Source organism: Aquarana catesbeiana, linkage group LG02, assembly GCF_042186555.1.
Source record: "Aquarana catesbeiana isolate 2022-GZ linkage group LG02, ASM4218655v1, whole genome shotgun sequence".
Classification (NCBI taxonomy): Eukaryota; Metazoa; Chordata; class Amphibia; order Anura; family Ranidae; genus Aquarana; species Aquarana catesbeiana.
In genome coordinates this window covers 583,531,147-583,555,480 of record NC_133325.1, presented here as the reverse complement: position 1 = coordinate 583,555,480, position 24,334 = coordinate 583,531,147, and the positions used below count along the sequence as shown (strand labels likewise).

The 24,334-nt window shown below is 43.8% G+C and overlaps 1 protein-coding gene across 4 annotated transcripts in view; it reads right to left on the bottom strand.

Moving 5' to 3' along the window:
* Window positions 1-24,334, bottom strand: part of PHACTR4 (phosphatase and actin regulator 4) — a 163,753-nt gene that overhangs the window by 4,180 nt on the left and 135,239 nt on the right. For all 4 annotated transcript variants that reach the window (XM_073616195.1, XM_073616196.1, XM_073616194.1 and 1 more), the window contains 4 exons: window positions 22,025-22,272; window positions 9,616-9,822; window positions 7,714-7,775; window positions 6,981-7,118 (listed from right to left, as the gene is read on the bottom strand). In XM_073616195.1, the coding sequence (XP_073472296.1) occupies window positions 6,981-7,118; window positions 7,714-7,775; window positions 9,616-9,822; window positions 22,025-22,272 (655 nt within the window). The remainder of the gene's footprint in view (window positions 1-6,980; window positions 7,119-7,713; window positions 7,776-9,615; window positions 9,823-22,024; window positions 22,273-24,334) is intronic.

Sequence of the window (24,334 nt, the reverse complement as noted above, 5' to 3'; positions counted from 1 at the left end):
ACGCTCAAAGCTGGCATTGGCAATCCTAATATTCCTCTAGTAAAACCTAGAGAACATGTGAAAAGAAATTCAAGTGGCAGCCTTGCAAACCTGGGAAACAAATGCTTGATGCTGAAAAACCCAAGAAGCACTCACAGATCTAATAAGAGTATGCCTTGACAAGAAAGGGTGAAACATGATCCTTAATAGGCTTGGATCATGATCTGTCACCACACCACAAAATGATAGGAGCAAGAAGCTGGTTCCTCTCCCACTGTTTCTACACCAGGGGCAGTATGCTTTCCACATGCCATGGCAGACCTTGCAGAAGTAGATTTCCCAGCTTTTAGCTTAGTAGGAATCACCAATTCAGAGATTCTTCTTTCCCTCAAGGCCTGGGCTTTAGCAGTAATGCCAGCTCTGGAAAGCAGAGAGTGAAGCAGTATGGTAAAATGGTCCTTGGGACAGAAAATCAGGATGCATGCCCACGGAGCATCTGCCAGAAGTCTGATCAGGTTGAAGTACCACATCCATCTGCGCCAGATTAGAGCTAGCAGGATCAACCAAATGCCCATCATCTTGACCTTGTACAGCACATGAGAAAGGTGTTTCAGAAAAGAAAAAAGTGGAGGCCAGGATGTACTGATCCCACAAAGCCAGTAGAGCATTCACTGCTTCTGCCAGAAGATTTCTGCACCTGGAAACAAACCTCTAGTTTGTGTGTTGAACCTGGAGGTCAAGAGGTCCACCATCCAATGACCTCCATCTGTGACACAGGTCCGGAAACACCTCTTGGTGTACGGACTAGCAACCCAGGTCCAGGTGCTGCCAGCTAGGGCAATCTGCCTGCCAACTATCCAAGCTTAAGATGTAAATGGCAAACTAAGCTTAAACATGTCGTCTCACCCAAAAAAGAATGCTTTCCAACTCTTAACTCTTCTGGTTCTCCCAGATGATTGATGTATGTCACTGCCACAGAGTTGTCAGGGGAATCTGGAATGGATGACCTTCCAACCAGGGTGAAAAAGCAAAAATTAATTAACAAGTTAATTATAAACCGCGCTCCTTTAATTGTGCAAGTGTAAAATCACTCTATTATGAAAACAATGAAATAATACCAGTGATAATAAATGCTAAGTGAAACATTAAATCATCATAGTGAAAAATGCAAATAAATTGCTGAAATGATCAAAATATAAAGTGAAAAAAATATATAAAGTGTAAAAAAATGAAAGATAAAGATAAATGTAAAGTCCAAATTAGTGTCCACAATATCAATATGTACACAAATATTCCAAACTGATAAAAATCAATCATGTAAACAGAACTTCTGGAAAATTAAGCTTCTGGGCAGATCTTCATTGGGTTCAGCAGAGCATCAAATAGTATTCAATCACCATCACCAGCCACACAGCCTACTCACCAGATGGAGGTGACTCCCATGACAGGAGTCAAACGCGCTTTGGAGACAACCAACGGGGCTTCTCACGGTCACGGCTAAGTGCAGACGCTGGAACTCGGATGCTGGAACTCAGGTGTCTTGATTAGCACTAAGGCTACTTGGATGCAAACAGCCGAACGTAGGTGTTTGACCTCTTTTTACAGCAAGTCAAAATCCGCTTTGGAAAAAAAACAGATGGATTCCTGGGTTTACACCCCTCCACTTTAAACCTTCCTTCGAATAGGCTGGAGATACAGGGACAGCCTCTTTCACTTTCTCTTAGAGCAGGGTGGATATGATGGATCTCAGATTATAGAGATCTGTGTGCCTGGTGCATTAGCCTCTATAATCTGAGACCCATCATATCCGCCCTGCTCCAAAAGAAAGTGAAAGAGGCTGTTACCAGTCTGTCCCTGTATCTCCAGCCTATCCGAAGGAAGGTTTAAAGTGGAGGGGTGTAAACCCAGGAATCCATCTGTTTTTTTCCAAAGCGGATTTTGACTTGCTGTAAAAAGAGGTCAAACACCTACGTTCGGCTGTTTGCATCCAAGTAGCCTTATTGATAATCAAGACACCTGAGTTCCAGTATCCGAGTTCCAGCGTCTGCACTTAGCCGTGACCGTGAGAAGCCCCGTTGGTTGTCTCCAAAGCGCGTTTGACTCCTGTCATGGGAGTCACCTCCATCTGGTGAGTAGGCTGTGTGGCTGGTGATGGTGATTGAATACTATTTGATGCTCTGCTGAACCCAATGAAGATCTGCCCAGAAGCTTAATTTTCCAGAAGTTCTGTTTACATGATTGATTTTTATCAGTTTGGAATATTTGTGTACATATTGATATTTTGGACACTAATTTGGACTTTACATTTATCTTTATCTTTCATTTTTTTCACTTTATATATTTTTTTCACTTTATATTTTGATAATTTCAGCAATTTATTTGCATTTTTCACTATGATGATTTAATGTTTCACTTAGTTAGCACTTATTATCACTGGTATTATTTCACTATTTCATTGTTTTCATAATAGAGTGATTTTACACTTGCACATTTAAAGGAGCGTGGTTTATAATTAACTTGTTAATTTTTGCTCTTTCACCATTTTAAAACATGCTGCTCCCTAAGTAACTTATCCATATGCGCGAGTAGGTAGTTACTACCATTTTTTTGATCTTCCAACCAGGGTGTCCAGAGATGCAGGGACAACCAAGTCCCTTGAAGTTCGAGAATGCTGATCAGGAGACGATATTCCTCTAACTTCCACGTTCCTCTGCACTGACAGGGTGTGCAAGACTTTTTCGGGATATTGGAAAGTGGGCCCTCCCAACTCCAGAGCTTTAGTGACAGGCGAGTAGGTCTGTCCAAAGACTGAGTTAACTTGCCCCACGATGACGGGCTGTTGAGATATAAAGATTTTATATATGTTGAGGTATAAAGGTCTGGAGTGGAACCAGACAAATGGAGCTGCCTCAAATGAGGGGATCATCAACCCTAGAACTCTCATGCAAAAGCATAAAGAGTAGGGTGACCCTATGTCTTAAGAGTAAAGCCTCGTACACATGGTACGATTGTTGGCCAACCGAGCTTCTGATTTTTGTTAAAAGTGCGTGTGCCAGGATCTTTTCTTGCATACTAACTGTATACAATTGTCGTGCCACAAACACGAACGTAGTGACGTACTACGAGGAATTTCAGCTCTTGAGCGCCACTGTTTTGGCCCCTTCTTCTAATTTTGTGTTTGGTGAGCACTGATTCCGAGCATGCGTGTTTGTACGTTCAACTTTTGTGTGATGGATTTTTGTACTGACCATACGAAAATCTGACGTCAAACCGTTGTCCACCGAAAATTTACCAACCTGTCATCCAAAATTTGTTTGCCGAAAGTTGGACAATTGTCAAAAGGAGCGTACTAACAGTAAGATTTTAGGACAACAGTCTGTCAACAGACAATCCCCTGCCAACAATCGTACCATGTGTACGAGGCTTAAGAGTCTGGGAGTACACAGACTAAAGTTTCTACTAAGGAAGAAAAACTCTAGTCTGAGCTGTACCAAGGTTATGACCCCGGTAAGTTGGCTTGAGCACTGACCTCTGAAAGTTTAGGACCCAGCCAAACCTTAAAAAGGTCTGGACAGCTTAAGCTACATTATCAACCGGGACCTGTGCAAACTGACCAGATACCACACAACAGGGATGCCCCCAGATCTGCAGCAATGCTAGCATGGGGGCCAGAACTTTGGTAAACACCTGTGGTACAAGGGACAGACAGAATGGCAAGGCCATAAACTGAAAGTGTTGAGAACCCACGGCAAAGCAAAGAAATCGCTGATGCACTGGAAAAATAGGGAGATGTAAATGTAAGTATCTTTGATGTTCACTGAGGCCATACAATTTCCATGATTAAGAAAGGCTACAATGGATCTGGTTGATTACAAGTGGAATTTACAAGCCTTTATGAAAACGTTTAGGGCCTTGAGATCCAAGACAGGGCAAATGCATCATATTGGTTTTAAAACTGAACAGATTGGAGTAGAACTCCTGGAACCATTCTTCAACAGGTACTGGGGTGATGACCCTTTGCTTCAGAAGACCTACAAAAACTGCATAGAGATCTGTTAATCTGTGCAGTGACACACACTCAGGTTGGAAGACATGAACCAAGTAGGGGGCCGCTGAGAGTTGTATTCTAGTATGTAGCCCAGTGGTAATGGCCAGCCTTCTTAACGAAGCACCATTCAAACAGGTAAGGCTAATTGTTAGGGAGGTGTTTGAACAGCTTGTCAGAAGTCTCCATAGAGGATGTCAGGAACAATTGTACCGTAGAGGCATTGGTGCACCGTCTTAGGACCTTCTATAGCAGGCTAGACAAGTAGCAGCACTGACAGAGGCTGCAGGATGGTCTTTCAGTTTTAAAAGTGGTGTGAATCGTGTAAATAAGGGCCAAGACAGTCTCTTTAACAGCTTCCCGCCTCACGCAGGTATACTGCGGCAGAAGGGCACCTACGGGCAGATTAATGTACCTGTACGTTGCCCTTTAAGAGGCGGCTGGCGGGCACGCAGGGAGCTCTGTGACCATGGCTTCCGCGGACCCGATGTCCGCGGGGATACCCGCGATCGTCTCACGGTGAGAAAGAACGGGGAGATGTTAATGTAAACAAGCATCTCCCCGTTCTGCCTAGTGACACTGATCACAGCTCCCTGTAATTGGGAGCGGTGATCAGGGATGTGTCACACACAGCCCTGCCCCCCAGTTAGAATCACTCCCTAGGACACACTTAACCCCTACAGCGCCACCTAGTGGTTAACCCCTTCACTGCCAGTCACATTTACACAGTAATCAATGCATTTTTAATTGCACCGATCGCTGTATAAATGTGAATGGTCCCAAAATCGTGCCGCAAGTGTCCGATTTGTCCACCATGTCACAGCGTCGATAAAAATCGCTGATCGCCGCCATTACTAGTAAAAAAAAAAAAAATCAATAAAAATGCCATAAAACTATCCCCTATTTTGTAGACGCTATAACTTTTGCGCAAACCAATCAAACACTTATTGCGACTTTTTTTTTACCAAAAATATGTAGAAGAATACGTATTGGCCTAAACTGAGGAAAAAAATGTGTTTTTATATATTTTTTGGGTATATTTATAGCAAAAAGTAAAAAAAGATGCGTTTTTTTTTTTTTTAATTGTCGCTATTTGTTTATAGCGTAAAAAATAAAAAACTGCAGAGGTGATCAAATACCACCAAAAGAAAGCTCTATTTGTGGGGAAAAAAATGACGTCAATTTTGATTGGGTGCACGACCGCGCAATTGTCAGTTAAAGCGACACAGTGCCGAATCGCAAAAAGTGCTCTGGTCAGGAAGGGGGTAAATCCTTCCGGGGCTGAAGTGGTTAACGTGGTATTAAAGATTCAGCTTTTAAAAAAAAATAAAACAACAAACATGTTATACTTACCTGCTCTGTGCAGTGATTTTGCACAGAGCAGCCCCGACTTCCTCTTCTCTGGTCCCCTTCCGGTCCTCCTGGCTCCTCCCCCTCGACCAGTGGCTGTGATTGACAGTAGCGTGAGCCAAAATAAGCAGAGGGAGTCCCGGGACAACTGAGGCTCTTGTGAACATCGCTGGGTCGAGAGGGGTCTCAGGTTAGCATTGGGGGAGGGAATGCTTGAAGGTAAAAAACCTTCAGCCTTTACAACCACTTTAAGCCTGGAAGTAATGGCAATGACCTGCAACTCCTCAAGAGAAACAACATTTGTTAAGGATTTTAGGTATTCCGGGCTATCAGTGTCAGGCCCTTCAGTGGGTAAACTGCAGGTAGCATCAGGATCGTAAGTGGATGGTGAGCTGAAGAAACAAAGTACAGCAGGGGCTGCTCTCCGTGCATCTGGGACCCGATATATTGCACAGCAAAGCAGGTACAAGGCTAGGCCTTGAATTCACACAAAGAAGCTGCTGGTAGCAGGAAAGGTTCACACGGCCATAAATGACCAGGTCACTACAGGCAAGCAAAGACCAACTAAGAATAATCCATGTGTCACTAGAGATAAGAAGCAGTGGTGGGAAAGTGCTTCCTGAATGGTGGGAAAAGAGTGGAGCGAAGGCCTTCGACCCACCTAGCAGATGTCACTAAGCAGTCCCTCAGCAATAACCCTTTCTGTGGTAAACTGTCAGAATATTAGAACTGATAATGGTGCAAAACATTCCTATTAGTGAGGTTCCACCCAGTGCTCAGTCCACACAGCCTACCAACAAAGTAAATCTTCGGATAATGTGCCACGACTCAAACCAGGAAAGTGCTCAGACGACAACCAAAACAGAACACACAGGCTGGGAAAGCTCTAAATTGTGGAGTCCAGTGCCTAAAGATCACATTCTAGGTAAGTCCCACAATCATTCGATGCGGCCTCCAAAGTTATTGCTGTGGATAAGCCAATCCAAACAGTTAAGCACAGAGATCAGCTCAAGCACTGTGCAAAGATATCTAAATGTTCCTCCCTCTCAAGTCTGAATCTTTCTTATCAAAGACTCTGTTGATTTAATAATTATGCCAATAAAAAGGTGTATCTGTGAAGAAGATTCATACTTAACTCACTGTCATGTGCTGCAGGAAATTCTGCACTACTGAAGAGAAATCTTCTGCTGAAGTCTCTTCTAAAACTGACACTTTGGACAGTGACAATCTCCTGTGTCCCCCCTCCAACCACTTTGACACTACACGACACAGTAAGGACACAGAGGTCGTAGGGAGGAACTAATAAGCACAGTGGGGGAAACTTGAGACTGAAAAGCCCAGGAATGTTGGTTTTAGAGCAGACTTCAGAAGAGAATTTCTCCTCAAAGGAGCAGCATTCGGCAGTGCAGGCTATAGGAGAAGATTTACAGGTACAGCCTTTATTGGCACATTTATTTAAAGGCCAACTATGAGATCCCCACAACCAGTAAGCTTTGTGTTCAAAAGCCATTAAATACAGGTTGGCAAATATACAAAAAATAGATGGATGTAGGCCTAGTAATACCATAGAAGTTCTGGTGTATCTGACTTGATAGTGGCTCCTTACCTTGTCAGAAGGGGTGAGCTTGGTCCAGGGTTTATCAGCTCTCCTGTCATATTCATGAGCATCTGTCACCTCTACGTATTCATTAAACCTAAGGATTTTTCTCTCCAGCAACTCGGCCACTGTGGGTCTTTGACTTAGCTTTGGAAAGATACAGGAGACGAAGAATATTAAAACACTGTCTACCATTACTGCCACGTTCAATGCATTGGAGCTGAATTATAGAAACGGAAGCAAAGGCTGAGCTGCTGGCTATAGCATCTTGCTTGATTTGCAGTAAAATTTGGTTTCAAATTGATCCCAAATATTAAGGCCTTTACGATCAATTGTCTCATTATGCATCTTGTACAACTTTACATCCTGTCATTTATGAGAAAATTGTCAGTTTTTTGAGGAAAACAACTGATTTGCAATAAAATGAAAAAACATAGCGAGTGTGCCTGAATTTATGTTTATATGAAGACTTTCTGAATAGAGTTTTAGAATGAAGTTTAAGAAAATCTTACAGTTATTTACATTTCCAACCCCAGGTGGACTGTCTGTCTTTCACAAATTCTAACCTTGAATGTACCCCCCCCAAAAAAAAAAAAAATCTCCAAGCTATATTTTCTATACCATGTACATTTTTGCTCAAGCTATACTGTAACTCCAATGCTGACATATTTGAGCATAGAATTGTATGAGCTAAACAAGAATGAACAAGCATACTATAAGTTTTTAACCACTAGATGAGTACCTTGCGCGTCAGTCGCCTCTTTATTTCACGTTTCTCTGCTAACCGGTCTGCTTCATTTTTTTCTGGAAAATAATCAGTTAGTTAGTTATATTATTACACCATGAGATTTATAAACACTCATTTAAACAGATATCGTCAGTCTAAACGTAATAAATTCCATAGCCAAACAGGAAGGGAGAAGAAATCCCTTGGGGACCCCCAGAACTAGGGCTCCCCCTGGAAGATTTGCCCTCTATTACATTTCTGGGGACAACCCAACATTTGAGATTTTTTTTTACTTTCGAGAAAGAGAGTTTGAGACTGATAGGAGTTCTAATCCCTCTCTTTTCCAAAAAAAAAGTTTTGCCTTTAGTAATACTTTAGGGCTACATATGCCACAATGCAAACCCACCAAGCTTTTACTGATACCTGCACAATTTTCAAGCTGAAAGCCAATACAATTATTTATTACCTTCCTCTTTAAAATTCAGTGAGAATCATTCTCCCAATTGGAAGATAGTTTAATACCTTTCTGCTACTTTGGTTCATCAGTTAATCAGATTCTGACATGGGGCACCAGCAACAAAGCTACAGAAGATCACTCTCCAGTTGCTCCTCTTTCCTTTACGCCAGTGGTATTGAAACTGTGGCCCTTAGCTTGCGCTTATCCGGCCCCTGAGAAACTTTCTGCAGCTAACACGAATGATAGGGTGCTAGTCTTCCCATTGACACCAATGATGGGGCACTAGTCTTCCCACTGACACCAATGATGGGGCACTGGTCCTCACAATGACACCAATGATGGGGCACTAGTCCTCCCCCTGACATCAATGATGGGGCACTAGTCCTCCCACTGACACCAATGATGGGGCACTAGTCCTCCCACTGACACCAATCGTGGGGCACTAGTCCCCCCCACTGACACCAATCGTGGGGCACTAGTCCCCCCCACTGACACCAATCAAGGGGCACTAGTCCCCCCCACTGACACCAATGATGGGGCACTAGTCCCCCCCACTGACACCAATGATGGGGCACTATTCCTCCCACTGACACCAATGACGGGGCACTATTCCTCCACACACACACCAATGACGGGGCACTATTCCTCCCACTGACACCAATGATGGGGCACTATTCCTCCCACTGACACCAATGATGGGGCACTATTCCTCCCACTGACACCAATGATGGGGCACTATTCCTCCCACTGACACCAATGATGGGGCATGGTTTACTCCCACTGATGCTGGGGCATTTTCTACTCAAACTGGCCACAGTCCCGCACCCCTGAAGGATAGTAAACCGGCCCTTTGTTTGGAAAGTTTGAAGACCCCTGCTTTATGCCTTTAATCCTTTGAAAAGTCTCAGAGGAAGGATTCAGGTACCAATGTTCATCCTAAACCTGACTTTAATTTTTAGATGGAGCTCTTCTTTAAAGTGCCCATGATATGGCCTTAAAAGTGTCTAAGGTAACAGTAGCTGCATCCTGTATTAGTCCAAACTGATCCCCGTAAATCTTTGTGCATTCTAAGAGACAAAGGTATTAATTTGAAAATCACAAGGTGTCTCAAATTCAGCAGTATTGTTAAATGGTACACTTGTAAGGTTTACACTGACCAGGAGTACATAAATCCCAGCTCGTCAGTGTTCCTTAAAAAAAACAAAAAAAAAAAAACAAAACAGGTGTGTGCAATTTTTTATTATTGGGAGTTATAGTAAATATCCTGACAGTACCTAAACTATATAGTTGACATTTCCCATTCCTTGTTATTTGTGATTTTAGAATTTCTTACGATTTGACCCTGATGTCACTTCAACTGTCAATGTTTTTTCTGGCCTCCTTTCCAAGAGTTTTTGTTTTATTCATGTTCTTTTCATAAACTTAAGTAAGCAATGGTTTATACTCCCACTTTAACTTACGTAGCAAAATGTTCCTCTGTTCCAGCTCTTCTGCAGTGGGTCTCTGACTCAGTCTTCGGTTCAGCTGTGAGCCAATCTGTTGCCGGATTTGATTCCACTCTTCCTTATTCCGGTGAGGTAACTCAGTACTTGAGTCCTGCGAACTGCCCTTTCCACCAAGCTTCATTGCCAGAGTGTCCTTTCTTTTCACCTTATTGGCCAGGGAGCCTGCAAAGAAACATAAGGTTAATTGAAAACTTTAATGTGAAACTATCAAGAAGCTTGCATGAGAAGCCTCATCAGGAAGCAGTCATTCTGTGCCTATTAGACTACATACTACATACCAGGGCACCAACCTCAGTTGCATTAAACCTGAAGGCCCTATTTCACAACTTTTAACCAGTGGAAGGGCTCTGTAACATTCTCCTAAAAGCTGAAGGACTGGATTTTACTCAGTACTGGCCTGTTGCTTTACTATCCAATAATAGTTTTATCTGTATTGCACTGGAGAAAATGGTTAGGAAGGTGGCTATGGTGTCTGGATTACACCTAAACTTACACTTTAATGTGCGTACCTACACTAATCAGCCATAACCTGTCGAGGGATAGACTCCATAACCTGTCGAGGCATAGACTCCACTAGACCTCTGAAGGTAAGCTGTGGTATTGGACACCAAGCCATCAGTAGCAGATCTTTTAGTCCTGTAAGTGCCAAGGCCTCCATGAATTGGACAACACACAGATGCTTGATTGGATTGAGATACACACAGTTTGTGTGGGATTATATATATCTAGGTGTCTATATATTTTGCACTTCATATTTTCCATTCACTTTGGTGTATATATATTTATATATTTCATCCACATTTTTGTGTATACAACATTTTGGGTTTACCACAAGATATCTGCTTGTTATATTTGGCTGGGTAATTGTGGAAGATATTTGTGTCACATTGGCTATATGCTAGGTGTTAGGCTCAGTTCTGACTGAGAAATACACTCACACCCCTTTTTTAATTTGGGATGCTACTTGGTTGATTATTTATACATTCTGGTGTACCTGTCACACACACATTTGGTCTGTTTGCTTTATCACATTTTTTGTAACACTGAAGGTTAGGCATACACACACTTTGCCTTATAGGATAAGCCACATATTGCCACCCTCTATACTATTTTTTACTATATTATATATACTCATTTGTTTTATAGGGTAGTGCCAATTACACCATTCTTTATCTCTATTTCTGTAAGTTCCCTTGGGAACCCAATAGGGGGGGCTGCAACCTGCTACTATCCTGAGCGCGGAATTTACTATATACTACGTGTAAGTATGCGTCCTTTATATCGATGGAGGCTAGAAAGTCTCCCCTCTGGAGTGAGGTTACTACTGAGTGGACAGACTCCATCCCAAAGGATTGTATCAATAGATACTTGTTCAGGGACCTAAGGTCCAAAATAGGCCTTGTGTCCCCGTTTGGTTTCTGAACCGTAAACAAGTTTGAATAAAACCCTGTGCCCCTTTCAGATACCGGAACCTCTACAATCACTCCTTGATGCACTAGATGATGTAGTGCCTGAAGCAATAAGTTTATTTTTGGAGGATCAGAGGGAACGCTGGATCTTAGAAACCTCTGAGGGGGCACCCCCCCGTAACTCCAGCTTGTAACCACGAGATATAATGGAGGTGACCCACTTGTCCTGAATTGTTGTTTTCCAAATGTCCACAAAATGCAGCAGCCTTCCCCCCACCCGATGGAGTGGCGACGTCCCCTCAAAAGGACGGCTTGGTTCTGGGTTTAGAAGAATTTTGGACCCAGGGTTTTTCTGGCCCTGGCCTTGCGGCTTGCCCCTGGCCCTAGCACCCTGTTGTCGGAGGAACTGCCCTGACATTGAGACATTCGAGGAAGCAGTCCCTGGGTTTTTAAACGAGGGACGTTTGGTGCTTTTCTTCACAGGCAGTAGAGAACTCTTCCCTCTGGAAATCTTTTGAATATATTTGTCCAAGTGATCACTGAATAAACGTTCCCCATGAAACTTGCCAATAACTTTTTACAAGGAAGCTTGGCTGACCAGTTCTTAAGCCATAAAAGTCTGCGCATATGTACAGAAAAAAAGAGAGCCAGACGAGAAACCTGCTGTATTGAATCATTTAAAGCATCAAAAGCAAAACACAGCGCTCGAGGAATATCTGTCTTACTTTTAGGCAGATCATCCTTCTGGTTAGGCCTATCCGGCCTTTGACTTGATCCTTTAGGGACTGGCAAATACCAATTGCTACAACAGCTGGCTGAATGGCTGAGCTGGCCAAAGAAAAGGAAGCCTTTAATAATAACGCCAATTTCTTGTCAAAAGGATCTTTCAAGCCCTGTGCGTTATCTACTGGACAAGTTAAGTTCTTATTTAAGGAAGAGACTGCTGCATCTACGGCTGGCATGCTCCATTTTTTAACAAAGTTTTCATCCATGGGATATAAAAGGGAAAACCTTTTAGGAGCCAAAAAAGTCCTGTCAGGATGTTCCCAATCAGCAAACACTGCCTGTTTCATCCCAAAAAGGACCAGGGGGGCTCAGTCACCTCTGCAAGAGGTAACTTAAAGGCAGAACGAACCATTTCGGTCAGAGTCCGGATCGAAAACCTCTGCGACTGAGAGGCAGACATCGAGTGGATATCTTCATGTCCAGATTGCTCAGAAGCAGACTCATCTGCTGGGCACTCCAGCGAATCCCGAGCTTTAAGCTATTTCCCATCCTCAACCCATTCCTGCTCCAGACGAGGAGACTCCGGGGAGGGGGATCTGTCACGCTTCCTGCCACCCTGCGAGATGGAGGCAATCATGGCGGCAATCCTGTGCTCTAGTGTGTGTGTGTCACTGGCGCAAAACCTATCCTATCAATCCATTTAATAGTGATTTCTTTAGCTGCTGCATCCAAAAAAAAAACTTTTCAAAGAAAGAAATTAAAAGTGCTGTGTGTGTGGATGCGCTGCTCCCATCTGTATACTCTTTCCAATATTTGTGTACCCTATCTATTAAACGTAATCTTATTTTGTATACAACATACAAGCTTCCTGATGACGCATATTGTGATGCGAAACGCGTAGAGGCTGCTGGGAGTTTTTGTACCCACGTGACCGGGAACGAGCGTGGTTGGTGAGGACGCGAACGGATACGAGGGGTGGAACACAAGCGGTACACGGAGGTTGCACAGCACACACTGGGTGAACCGGGCTGCAGCTCCTACCCGTCCCTAACTGCTGGAAAAGCTCTGTGCCGGCTCGATGGCACTTGGAAATGTGAGTGCATAGTCTTTTTTGTGTTTTACAAAATAAAGGTTTTAAACGTTATTGTGCGATGATCGTTTTCATCCATATTTTATATGAGGAACACTAAGGTCCAAATATAGCCATTGAAGAAGTTCCCTTTGAGTGGAGTGGTTATCCCTATGAATGAACCAAAGGTGTATTTTTAAAGAAACATCCGGTGAGTGGCCAATCTCACAGGTGGTGGTGGAGCACTAAGTCACTTTATACTGAATTAACACAAGAGCACGCCAATCACGGCAATTGACGGAAGACTTGCAAGCATATATGAGGGGACTCTATTACAATATGATATATGTCACCGGATTTTTATATGATTTTTACATAATTTCTTATATGTCTTTGGCCTAATGTGATGATTTTCTACAGGTGTATGTTGTACACAAAATAAGATTACGTTTAATAGATAGGGTACACAAATATTGGAAAGAGTATACAGATGGGAGCAGCGCATCCACACACACAGCACTTTTAATCCTGTGCTCTAACCCGGCTAGGGCTGAGGACAGTTCATCCTTAGTGATAAAGGGTGAAGTAGCAGCGTTGACTGTAGGCACAATACCAGATAGGCGCAGCGGCTCACATTGCCCGCGAGCCTCTGGTCTTTCAGGGGATACAACACTAGGGATACGACTAGGATCATCAGGCACTACTGCTGTAGTGTTAGACAATGCCTGCAAACAAAGAGTACTTGGGTGTAGTTAAAACAAATAAAAGGGAGACTCTTTAACCGCTTGCCGACCAGCCACCGCAGTTGTACTGCGATAATTGCCGTTATGTTATGTCACTCCCTCTGGTGGCCACTAGGGGCAAGCGCGCACCTGCAGCTCGACCCCGGAGTCGATGCGAGTGCCCGACCGTCTTGATGATCACTGGGCTTCCGAGATCGCTCGTAACACGGCGAGAACCGGGATCTCTGTGTGTAAACACAGAGATCCCGGTTCTCTGAGGGGAGAAGTGACAGATCATCTGTTCATACAAAGTATGAACAACGATTTGTCATCTCCCCTAGTCAGTCCCATCCCCCCTTCAGTTAGAACACAATTAACCCCTTGATTGCCCCCTAGTTTTAACCCCTTCACTGCCAGTGACATTTTTACAGTAATCAATGCATTTTTATAGCACTGATCACTGTATTAATGCCAATGGTCCCAAAAATGTGTCAAAATTGCCCGATGAGTCCGCCATAATGTCGCTGTCACGATAAAAATCGCAGATCGCCGCCATTACTAGTAAAAAAAAAAAAAAAAAAATGCTATAAATCTATCCCCTATTTTGAAGACGCTATAACTTTTGTGCAATATATGCTTATTGCAATTTTTATTACCAAAAACATGTAGAAGAATACATATCGGCCTACACTGAGGAAAAAAATTGTTTTTTTTTATATATTTTTGGGGGATATTATAGCAAAAAGTAAAAAATATTGCATTTTTTTCAAAATTGTCGCTCTTTTTTTGTTTATAACGCAAAAAATAAAAACCGCACAGATGATCAAATACCACCAAAAGAAAGCTCTATTTGTGAGAGGAAAAAAAAAAAAAGAAGACGTCAATTTTGTTTGGGTACAACGTCGCACAACCACGCAATTGTCAGTTAAAGTGACAAAGTGCTCTGGTCAGGAAGGGGAAAAATCTTCCGGGGCTGAAGCGGTTATTAGGGTTCACCAAGCCCCTATGCAACAATCCTGCTAAGCACCTTTAGCCTGCCAAGAAACACCTGTTGACTCACGTGACCCAGGGTAAGGAGAAATGAACCACTGCAAGTGTCTGTTCAGAGCCTGCTCTGCGTCCCACAGCTGCCTTCTGGAAGCACCACATGCTTGGCATACACAGCTTAAATAATCTGGGTGTGCGCCGGAACGCTCTATGTGTGCAGTCCCGGCGAGTGGGCGTGACTGTATTTGCGTACAATGCAAATCTTCGTGACCCCAGATAAAGGCTACGGCGCATGTGTGGCGAATCCGCGTGGGCCATGGCCGCCAAACTGCTGAGCTCAGTGGTGCTCTTGCGAACGCACATGCGTCATGGCGAACCAAGGTGAAATGGCGCATCATACAGGTAAAAAACAGCCAGACACAAGCAAAAAAAAGGTACACTCTGCAAACACCCACAGCTAGCCCAGAACTCCCCTGTATGGTCACTGCACACAGGTGCCCAGCCTTTCGCTAGCTTGACTGATTGTAACAATCAATGGGACACCCCATAATAAAAAAAATAAAGGGGTTTCACTTACCCATCCAGGCGCAGGGGCACTTAGGAACTAAGGGCCCAATCTTCACCCTTCACGGCGGGTCCCTATCACTTGGACCTTCAAAGACTGGGTACCCCTTCATGTTTTACGGTCCACTCCCTTGGACCTGTACAGCACCCTGCAGGAAATGCCTTAGCGCTGTAGTGTCCAGCTCCCTAAGGCCACAGGCCACATTATAGGCAAAACCTCACAGGATCTTGAGTCTTGTTTGCGAGGCTTGGATACCATTTAGCTAAGCATAAAAGCCTGTGTCAAATGGATTTGATTGGTCAATCCCTTGATTCATTTTTGGAACAGTTTGTGGGACTAGAGACCTGGAGCTCAGAGAGCTCAAACAAACCGTGTCATCCATCTTGCAGACACTGGTAAAAGTACTTTCTGTATGGGAGGGGTTATATAGGGGATCACTTCCTGTCTGAAGACCTTTGGTCTACCAGTGTCCATTCACCTAATGAAGTATAACCCAGCAGGTAATGAATATTAGCCTGACTCTGTGTCCCACGATGTATGAAAAAGAAAAATATCCCAAGCTTTGAACATCTCACAGAGCACTGTTCAATCCATCATCCGAAAACGGAAAGAGTATGGAACAACTGCAAAACTCTGGAGGAGCTGCAAAGATCCACAGCTCAGGTGGGAGAATCTGTCCACAGAACAACTTTTAGTCGTGCACTCCACAAATCTGGCCTTTATGGAAGAGTGGCAAGAAGAAAGCCATTGTTGAAAGAAAGCCATAAGAATTCCCATTTGCAGGAAGCCATGTGGGGGACACAAACATGTGGAAGGTGGTGTTTTGGTCAGATGAGACAAAATTTGAATGTTTTGGCCTAAAAGCAAAACCCTACGTGTGGCAGAAAACTTACACTGCACATCACCCTGAACACACTATCCGTGAAACATGGTGATGGCAGCATCATGTTGTGGGGATACTTTTCTTCAGCAGGGACAGGGAAGCTGGTCAGAGTTGATGAGAAGATGGATGGAGCAAAATACAGGACAATCTTACAAGAAAATCTGTTAGAGTCTGCAAAAGATTTGAGACGGGGCAGAGGTTCACCTTCTAGCAGGACAAGGACCCTAAACATAGAGCCAAAGCTACAATGGAATGGTTAAGATCAAAGAATATTCATGTGTTAGAATGGCCCAGTCAAAGTTCAGACCTAAATCTAATTGAGAATCTGTGGCAAGAGTTGAAAATTGCTGTTCACGGACGCTCTCCATCCAATCTGACAGAGCTTGAGCTATTTTGCAAAGAAAAATGGGCAAAAATGTGCCGACAGAAGCAGGTTGATATCCCACTAAGGCTGGCCATATATTATCCCTTTCATGCCTATGCCTATTTCTGACATTTGTTGCTTACAAGTTAAAATCCGCATTTTTTGCTAGAAAATTACTTAGAACCCCCAAACATTATATATATATTTTTAGCAGAAAATCTAGAGAATAAAATGGCGATTGTTGCAAAATTTTATTTCACACTGTATTTGCGAGGCGGTCTTTCAAATGCAATTTTTTGGGAAAAAAAAAAAAAAGACACTTTCATGAATACATAACATGCAATTCTTTTCGAAATTGCGCACACTCGTGGAATGGAGACAAACTACGGTATCTAAAAATCTCCAAAGGCGGGGCTTTAAAAAAATGAACGGTTACCAGGTTAGAGTTACAGAGGAGGTCTAGTGCTAGAATTATTGCTCTCGCTATGACGATCGCGGTGATACCTCACATGTGCGATTTGAACACCGCTTACATATGCAGGCGCGACTTACATGTGCGCGCTCTCTTTTTTTTATTGTTTTACACTGTCACTTTAAAAAATTTTTTTTAGCACTTTTATTACCACCACAAGGAATGTAAACATCCCTTGTGACAGTAATAAATGGTGACAGGTACTCTTTATGGAGGGATTGGGGATCTAAAAGACCCCCAATCCCTCTTTTGCACTTCAAAGTATTCAGATCGCCAAAAATGGCGATTCTGAATACTGTCATTTTTTTGAAAAAAATGGTGCCACTGGCAGCCAAGTAAACTGGAAGCAACATCATGACGTCTCTTCCGTGTTTACACATAGGAGACTAGTATGAAGCAGTTTCCGGCTTCATTCCAGTCTCACTCTAGCCGGGGTAAGTGCCGAATCGTGGCTTGGATCTCTCGGTGAGACGGGAGTCCCGGGAAGAGTGGCTGAAGGTGGCGGGAGGGGGGAGTCCCCTCTCGCTCCTTCGGGAAAACAGCCAAGCGACTTTTAGCTGCATTGTCTGTTATACCTGAAGAGCAGACCGCTCGCTCTAAAAACTGTACCGCAAACCCCCCCCCCCCAGCGGCTGACAGCACCTCCCACCCCACCCCCTGCCGTTTGCCGGTTGGTCCGGCACTTACCCCATCTAGGTGGGTAGCGGGCAGCGGCTCCGCATCCTCTCCTCCATTGGTGGCTTCCAGCGTGCGGCTCCTCCCCTCCTCCTAGGCGTCCACTAGAGTCGCCTGTCCTTTCAGCCAATTGGATGATGGGTGTCAAAACCCGCTTCCTGATTGGCCAAGAGGAGGATCAGTGTTACAATAGTGAATGTTGCAACACATCTGGGTGGGCTGTGAGCGCATTCTCTGCACCCCGAGCCCACCCTCTTTTGAAGCCTATTAGAGCCCTTGGCTCTAATCAGTGCTTCAAAAAAACACCCACTCCGCATTGAAATCCATGCATCTGGCGTTCTGAAAGGGGCCAGATGCATGGATGGGGGGGGGGCACCCTTAATGGACGGGCTGCCCCTGCCTTCAACTATGTAGTGCAAGGGCCTGCCTGATTGCATACAAATTGAAAGTGTTTAGGTTTGAGCTCATATTACATAGTTTTGGTAAATCTACAAAAAAATTGTATAATGTATGGCTAGCCTTAGTCACAGGTGGGCTTACGAGTGGAATGAGAGGAGGTCTCTAAACAAAACACGACACAGCCTAGATCAGCCTTTTATGCTACTCCAAGCCAAATTCTCATCCAGACCACACTGGAGGAAAACTGGAATGCAAAGCTCACACAGACCACCAACTGAGATGGAATTTTCTTGGCCTTGTACCACATGAAGTACACCTTCCAGGTGCGATAATAGACTTTGTGAGAGTTGCATTAGGACCTAGGCTGCAACAGCTATGCTGTTAAAGCCAGCAACCGTAAAGCAAGGTGGTGAACCTGTCTTTGGGACAGAAGATCAAGGCAGCAACTGTGAAGCTCAGTGGTGAACCCGTCTTTGGGACAGAAGATCAAGGCAATCTAGGAGAGACCACAGCGAGTTAGCCAGAGTCTAAGGATGCCTGTGTACCACATCTTCCTGGGCCATTTCAGTGTGAGGTGCATCATCTGGATGCTTTCCGCTTCGATTGTGCAAAGCAGACAAGGTAGGAGCTTCAGAGAGGAAAAGATGTAGATAAAGTTAAACTGATCCCACCAAGTCACCAGGGCATCCACTGCTATTGACTAGAGGATCCCTGGACCTGGAGACAATCCTACTCAGTTTGCAGTTTACTTTGGAAACCAGGAGGCCCACATTCAGCATTTCCCACTTGCAACAGAGTTTTTGAAATGCCTCTGGATGAAGAGACCACTCCCTGGAGTGCAGACGTTAATGCCTGCTAATTTTTAATGTCTTGACTGGTTGGCCTGTCCTTAATACACAAGACTTCTGGTTCCTCCTTGATAGTTGTCTGGCATTGTCTGACTGAATCAGGGTCAAAAGACCATGCAATTAAAGAGCCAGTGCTGAAGGAATGACTGAATAAGTGACTGGAAGACGGAGCGCTCAGAATGCAGGGACCAGGAGTGCAGAGCGCTCAGAATGCAGGGACCAGGAGTGCAGAGCGCTCAGAATGCAGGGACCAGGAGTGCAGAGCGCTCAGAATGCAGGGACCAGGAGTGCAGAGCGCTCAGAATGCAGGGACCAGGAGTGCAGAGCGCTCAGAATGCAGGGACCAGGAGTGCAGAGCGCTCAGAATGCAGGGACCAGGAGTGCAGAGCGCTCAGAATGCAGGGACCAGGAGTGCAGAGCGCTCAGAATGCAGGGACCAGGAGTGCAGAGCGCTCAGAATACAAGGTCAAGGAGTGCCGTGCGCTCAGAATGCAAGGTCAATGAGTTCCGTGCGCTCAGAATGCAAGGTCAATGAGTTCCGTGCGCTCAGAATGCAAGGTCAATGAGTGCCTTGCGCTCAGAATTTTGAGTCCCCTGCATTTTGAGTTTGCAGTTACAAAAGTGATTTTAGCCATAAAGTCTGACACGGTTGCAGAAAATCCTTGCTAGATAATTCAGAGAAGGGAGCCATACTTACAGGAGTTGGGGAAGCAGCCAAGGAGTGTGAGGGGTAAGTGTCAAGGCTGTCAGCTTCAGGCACTTGGACACAGGGGGCCCAAAGCTGTCTCAGAGTTGTTAGTGAATTGGAAGCAAGGGGGGCCCACAGAATTGCTTCTTCTGCACCTATAATTAAAACATACTGCAAGTGTGAAGGAGTGCAGGTACTCACAATTACCTGTTGAAGGAGCAAGAAAGGTTTTATGGCTGTCTGTGACCTCACTCTAAGGCAGCAAGAAGCCCGTGACTTGTTTCTACAGAGGAGGGTATGTAGCGGTGGTGCAGGCTTTAGGTGGAGGATAGGAAAGGCTGTGAAAGGGCACATGAGAAACTCAGGAGGCGGCACGGCGCATGCGACACAAAATTCTAAATTGTAACGTCGCAACCAGAACCCTAGGTATTAACCCCTGTGGGGGCACAGTTGGAGACAGTTAAATAATAAGTACACACAGGAAATCAAAAGGGCAAAGCACTGTGACTTACTGCAGCAGTGGTCCAGAAGGCGCCCTGCAGCCCCCCAAAAAAATCCAGAGTGTCAGAGCAAGACACAAGGAATAGAAAATGCTTAACTGAAGAATAAAACGGACCATTATAAAAGCAGAAAAACATCTAGTGAAAAATGTTTTCTCCTCTCAGAGACAGAAAATGTCCATTTTCCTAAGACGCTAGCAAAAAACTGGAACATTATGGAGGTGGGTGGGGTTATATCCAATTCCCCGTAGGGAGCAGAATAGCCCTCTTGTGTATGAATGACAAATGAATGATAAAAAATCTTATGACAAGTCCACTAAGCAAGTATAAGGTGCATGTGCCTCTTGCTTTCTTGTCTTATCACTGCAAAGCCAAAAAGGGTTCTCATGCCTGCTGCATTCTTGCAGAGAATCAACTGGTGACAGAGAAATAATTTCACAATCATTGTCAGGTGGACAGACCTGGGAATTTAGGTGCAGAGATATCTGTGCAAGACTTCTGTGAGAATTTCTCTTGTAAAAAAAAGACTTCTGTGAGAATTAAAAAACCTGTGGGTTAGTACACTCCCCCCAACATCCAAACAAAACCTGAACACTAGCTTTAGTGGCCTAAACATATAAATTAGGAAGCCTTTGGAAGCAGGCTCTCTGTTTCACACCTTTGTGACTTAGAACTTGGGCTGAAGACTTTTTGCCCCATGTGACAGTGGTCAATCACAAAGCACCAGTGCTGCTACTAGGTAGGGTTTCACAGACTCCCAATACTTGGAAGCACCAAGCATATTTCTTCACCCCTGGTGGAGAAATGGAGCAGTGGCGGGAGCAAAAGGCGTCAGATATAAGTTGCTGCAGAAGCTGCCATTAAAGTGAACTTGCTACTTTGCTCTGTGTGGGTAAAGAACGGGTTTGTTTTAAAGCCTATTGCTAGCCAAACCACTGTCTTAAGCTGGGTGCACACTATGCCAATTTCATCCCATTTCTGGGGGACAGACAAATATTTGCTACATGAGTGGCCCCTGTTGGCCACCTCCCACTCAACATCCTTCGAATGATGATGCAGCTGCTATTCGGGTATTCTGACAGGTACTGGCTGTGAATATAGCAGCAGGAGAGTCCTCCATCCACACTGCATAGCATAATGAGGAATCAATTTAAATTATTTTTGGTCAGCCTGCAGGTTGGTTGGAATTATTCTATGTGTGTATAATCAGCTTTGGAACCACTGCCAGATTTTTAGGACTGCATGTATCCATATTCAGGGGATTTCCCTTTCTGTTTGGGAGGGGAGTTCCTATGTGGTCACTGAGACAGGAACTTGAGGAAGATTCTTGCAACAAAAGCAAAGGAAGCACTTTAAAAGTAAAGCAACGGAAGATCTGTAGAACCTACTTGATGAGATTTCCATTCACTTAATGTGTGGTCAGATAAATGTGGATTAAGTAAAAGGAAATTGTCTTAATGGAAGCAACAGACTGCAATAAAAAAACAAAAAAAAACAAAAAACAAAAACATACATAGATTCTGACTTCCTCTCACTATCGAAACTGAAATAAAAGCTTAGGCAGGAGAAGGTCTTCTAGTTCAAACATGACACATGTCCCAAACGCACTACTGAATAGAACCTATTTTTAGTGCCAATTAAGATGTCATGGGCAACATCCACAAACCAAAAATGTAACAGACTACTTCACCAACGCACGGTGACACAGCATGTCTTCTAATGTAAACATTGGCGGGCAGGTTTGTTTACTGCCAGGCTGCACATTGGGTGCCCATTACAAATGAATGGGAGCATCCCAAGAGCAAATGCACATGTGTCCAACACACTTATTACCATGCACAAACTTATAAAGCTAGTTTGAATGGTTCTCATGGACTGATCTTGTATTAAATGGACAATCTGTTATATATAATTTCTCACTTACAGCAGATGGCATCTAAAAACATGGCTTCTACCTGCAAGGAATTAAAATACATGTAGATAAAGGGATACTGTACATGAAGAAGCCTCCAGCAAGGATCCAAACTCACAATCAAAAACTGCATTCACCCACTTACTAGTTTGTTCATCTTCCTCCTCCTCCTCCTCCTCATCATCTTCTTTGTACAGTATAGGGCCTTCTGAATCGCTATCACTAATGCCAGATTCTTCGTCTTCTTCCTCCTCTTCCTGGACTGATTGAGGTATGTAGCTTGGTATTACTGTAACATCCCCAATATATACCCTTGAGGCATGGGAATTTGAGACTTCTGGAGTCAGATCTTCCTCAAAGCTCATCTCCTCCTCTTCATCATCATCATCAGGCCTTGGGAAAAAAAAAAAAAAAAACACAAAAGACAAAATGATGATAGAACAAAACACATCAAAAACAAGGCTAAAGACAAAAAAAAAGTAAATAAAAGGTGGTCAGTTTGAAAAAAAAAGAAAGGCGAAACATTTGTGTATAGATATAAATATATAAATAAATAATAAAAACCTTTTTTTCCCCCCCTATTGTTTTTTATAAGTGATCACATTATCTCTGTTCTCGGCTGCATTAGAGCTAGGAGAGGAGAAACAGCAGAATACTGGTCTTCCTTGTGAATGGCTGTGCAGGGGGGGGTGAATGTCAGAACAATTATGATCATTGGAGGAGAGCAGACTGAGTTTCCAGTACAGCTAGATAAAGGAAGGCCTGTGGATGTGGTTATCTGGATACAATTCCCCGTAAACAATTTACAAATTGAGGTCTGTTGGCTTAGACCGCAGGACATGTACCTGGATAGAAAACTGGCTTCAGGGGTGCAAACAAAGGGTGGGGATAAATAGTGTGTACTCATAATGGTCTGGTGTGGCAAGTGGGGTACCCCAAGGCTCTGTCCTGGGGCCAATTTGGTTTAATTTATTCATAAATGACATAGAACAGTGGTCATCAACCCTGTCCTCAGGGCCCACTAACAGGCCAGGTTTTATGTATTACCTTGGGGGGATGCAGACTAGAATACTGTAATCACTGAGCAGCAAATTATATCACCTGTGATGTATTTCAGTTATCTTGCAAACCTGGCATGTTAGTGGGCCCTGAGGACAGGGTTGATGACCACTGACATAGAAGATGGTATAAATAGCTCAATCTCAGTAAAGACTTCTTTGAAGACAGCCTTTCGGTGGAAACATGTCAGGTGGAGCTGATTAGGTTCTTAATCACTTAATCTTTGTTACTGAATTATCAAACCATTTATGCACAAGCACTATGGTTTTATTGTAATTAGTGATATTTAGTGTCTTTATTGTGCCTTGTAATTAGGCATATTGATTTTTTTTTTCAAGGGGCAAGCGCACCTTATGCTTATTTATAATATACATTGAATCTGGTGTTCAGACTTAAAAAGGTGCTATTGCTATTGGTGGTCAGAGTGCAATTTTTTTTACATCCGATTTATACAATCTCAGTGTTCCTGAGATAAAGATGATGATACAAAGCTAAACAGAGCAAAAATTTAACAGCAGAATATAAAACCTTACAAGAAGGCTTCAATAAAATAATGGGGTGGGCAAATACGGTTTAATGTTGAGAAATGTAAAGTAATGCACTTAGGGAGCAAAAACATGAATGTAAGTTATATGCTAGGGGGAGAACCATTGGGGGATTCTAGGATGAAAATGGATCTGGGGGACCTAGTAGATCACAGCAATGGCATGCAATGCCAAGCTAGCAGAATATTAGCATGCATTAAATAAGGTTATGTGCTCCAGAGATAAAACAATAATCCTGCCACTTTACAAAACTCTGGTCCGGTTGCATCTTGAGTATGGTCACCAGTCCTCAGGAAGGATGTGCTGGAAATGGAACCATGAATAAACTTCTTGATCCCCTTCAGTCCGGATTTCACTCTCAACACTCCACGGAAACTGCTCTCCTTAAGCTCTCAAATGACCTACTAACGGCTAAAACCAGTGGACACTATTCTGTACTACTTCTCTTGGATCTCTCTGCTGCCTTTGACACAGTGGACCACCCCCTCCTCCTCAATAAACTCCACTCCTTTGGTCTCCATGACTGTACTCTTCGCTGGTTCTCATCCTACCTATCCCACCGCTCCTTCAGTGTCACTTACAACCCTACTTCCTCCTCTCCTCTTCCTTTCTCAGCTGGAGTCCCCCAAGGTTCTGTTCTTGGACCTCTCCTTTTCTCAATCTACACCACCTCACTGGGTCAGTTGATTGCCTCCTACGGCTTTAAATAATATCTTACGCTGATGACATCCAAATCTATCTCTCCACTCCCCAGCTCTCTCCATCTGTCTCCTCACGCATTACCAACTTACTAGCAAACATATCAGCCTGGATGTCACATCACTTCCTCAAACTCAACCTATCCAAAACCG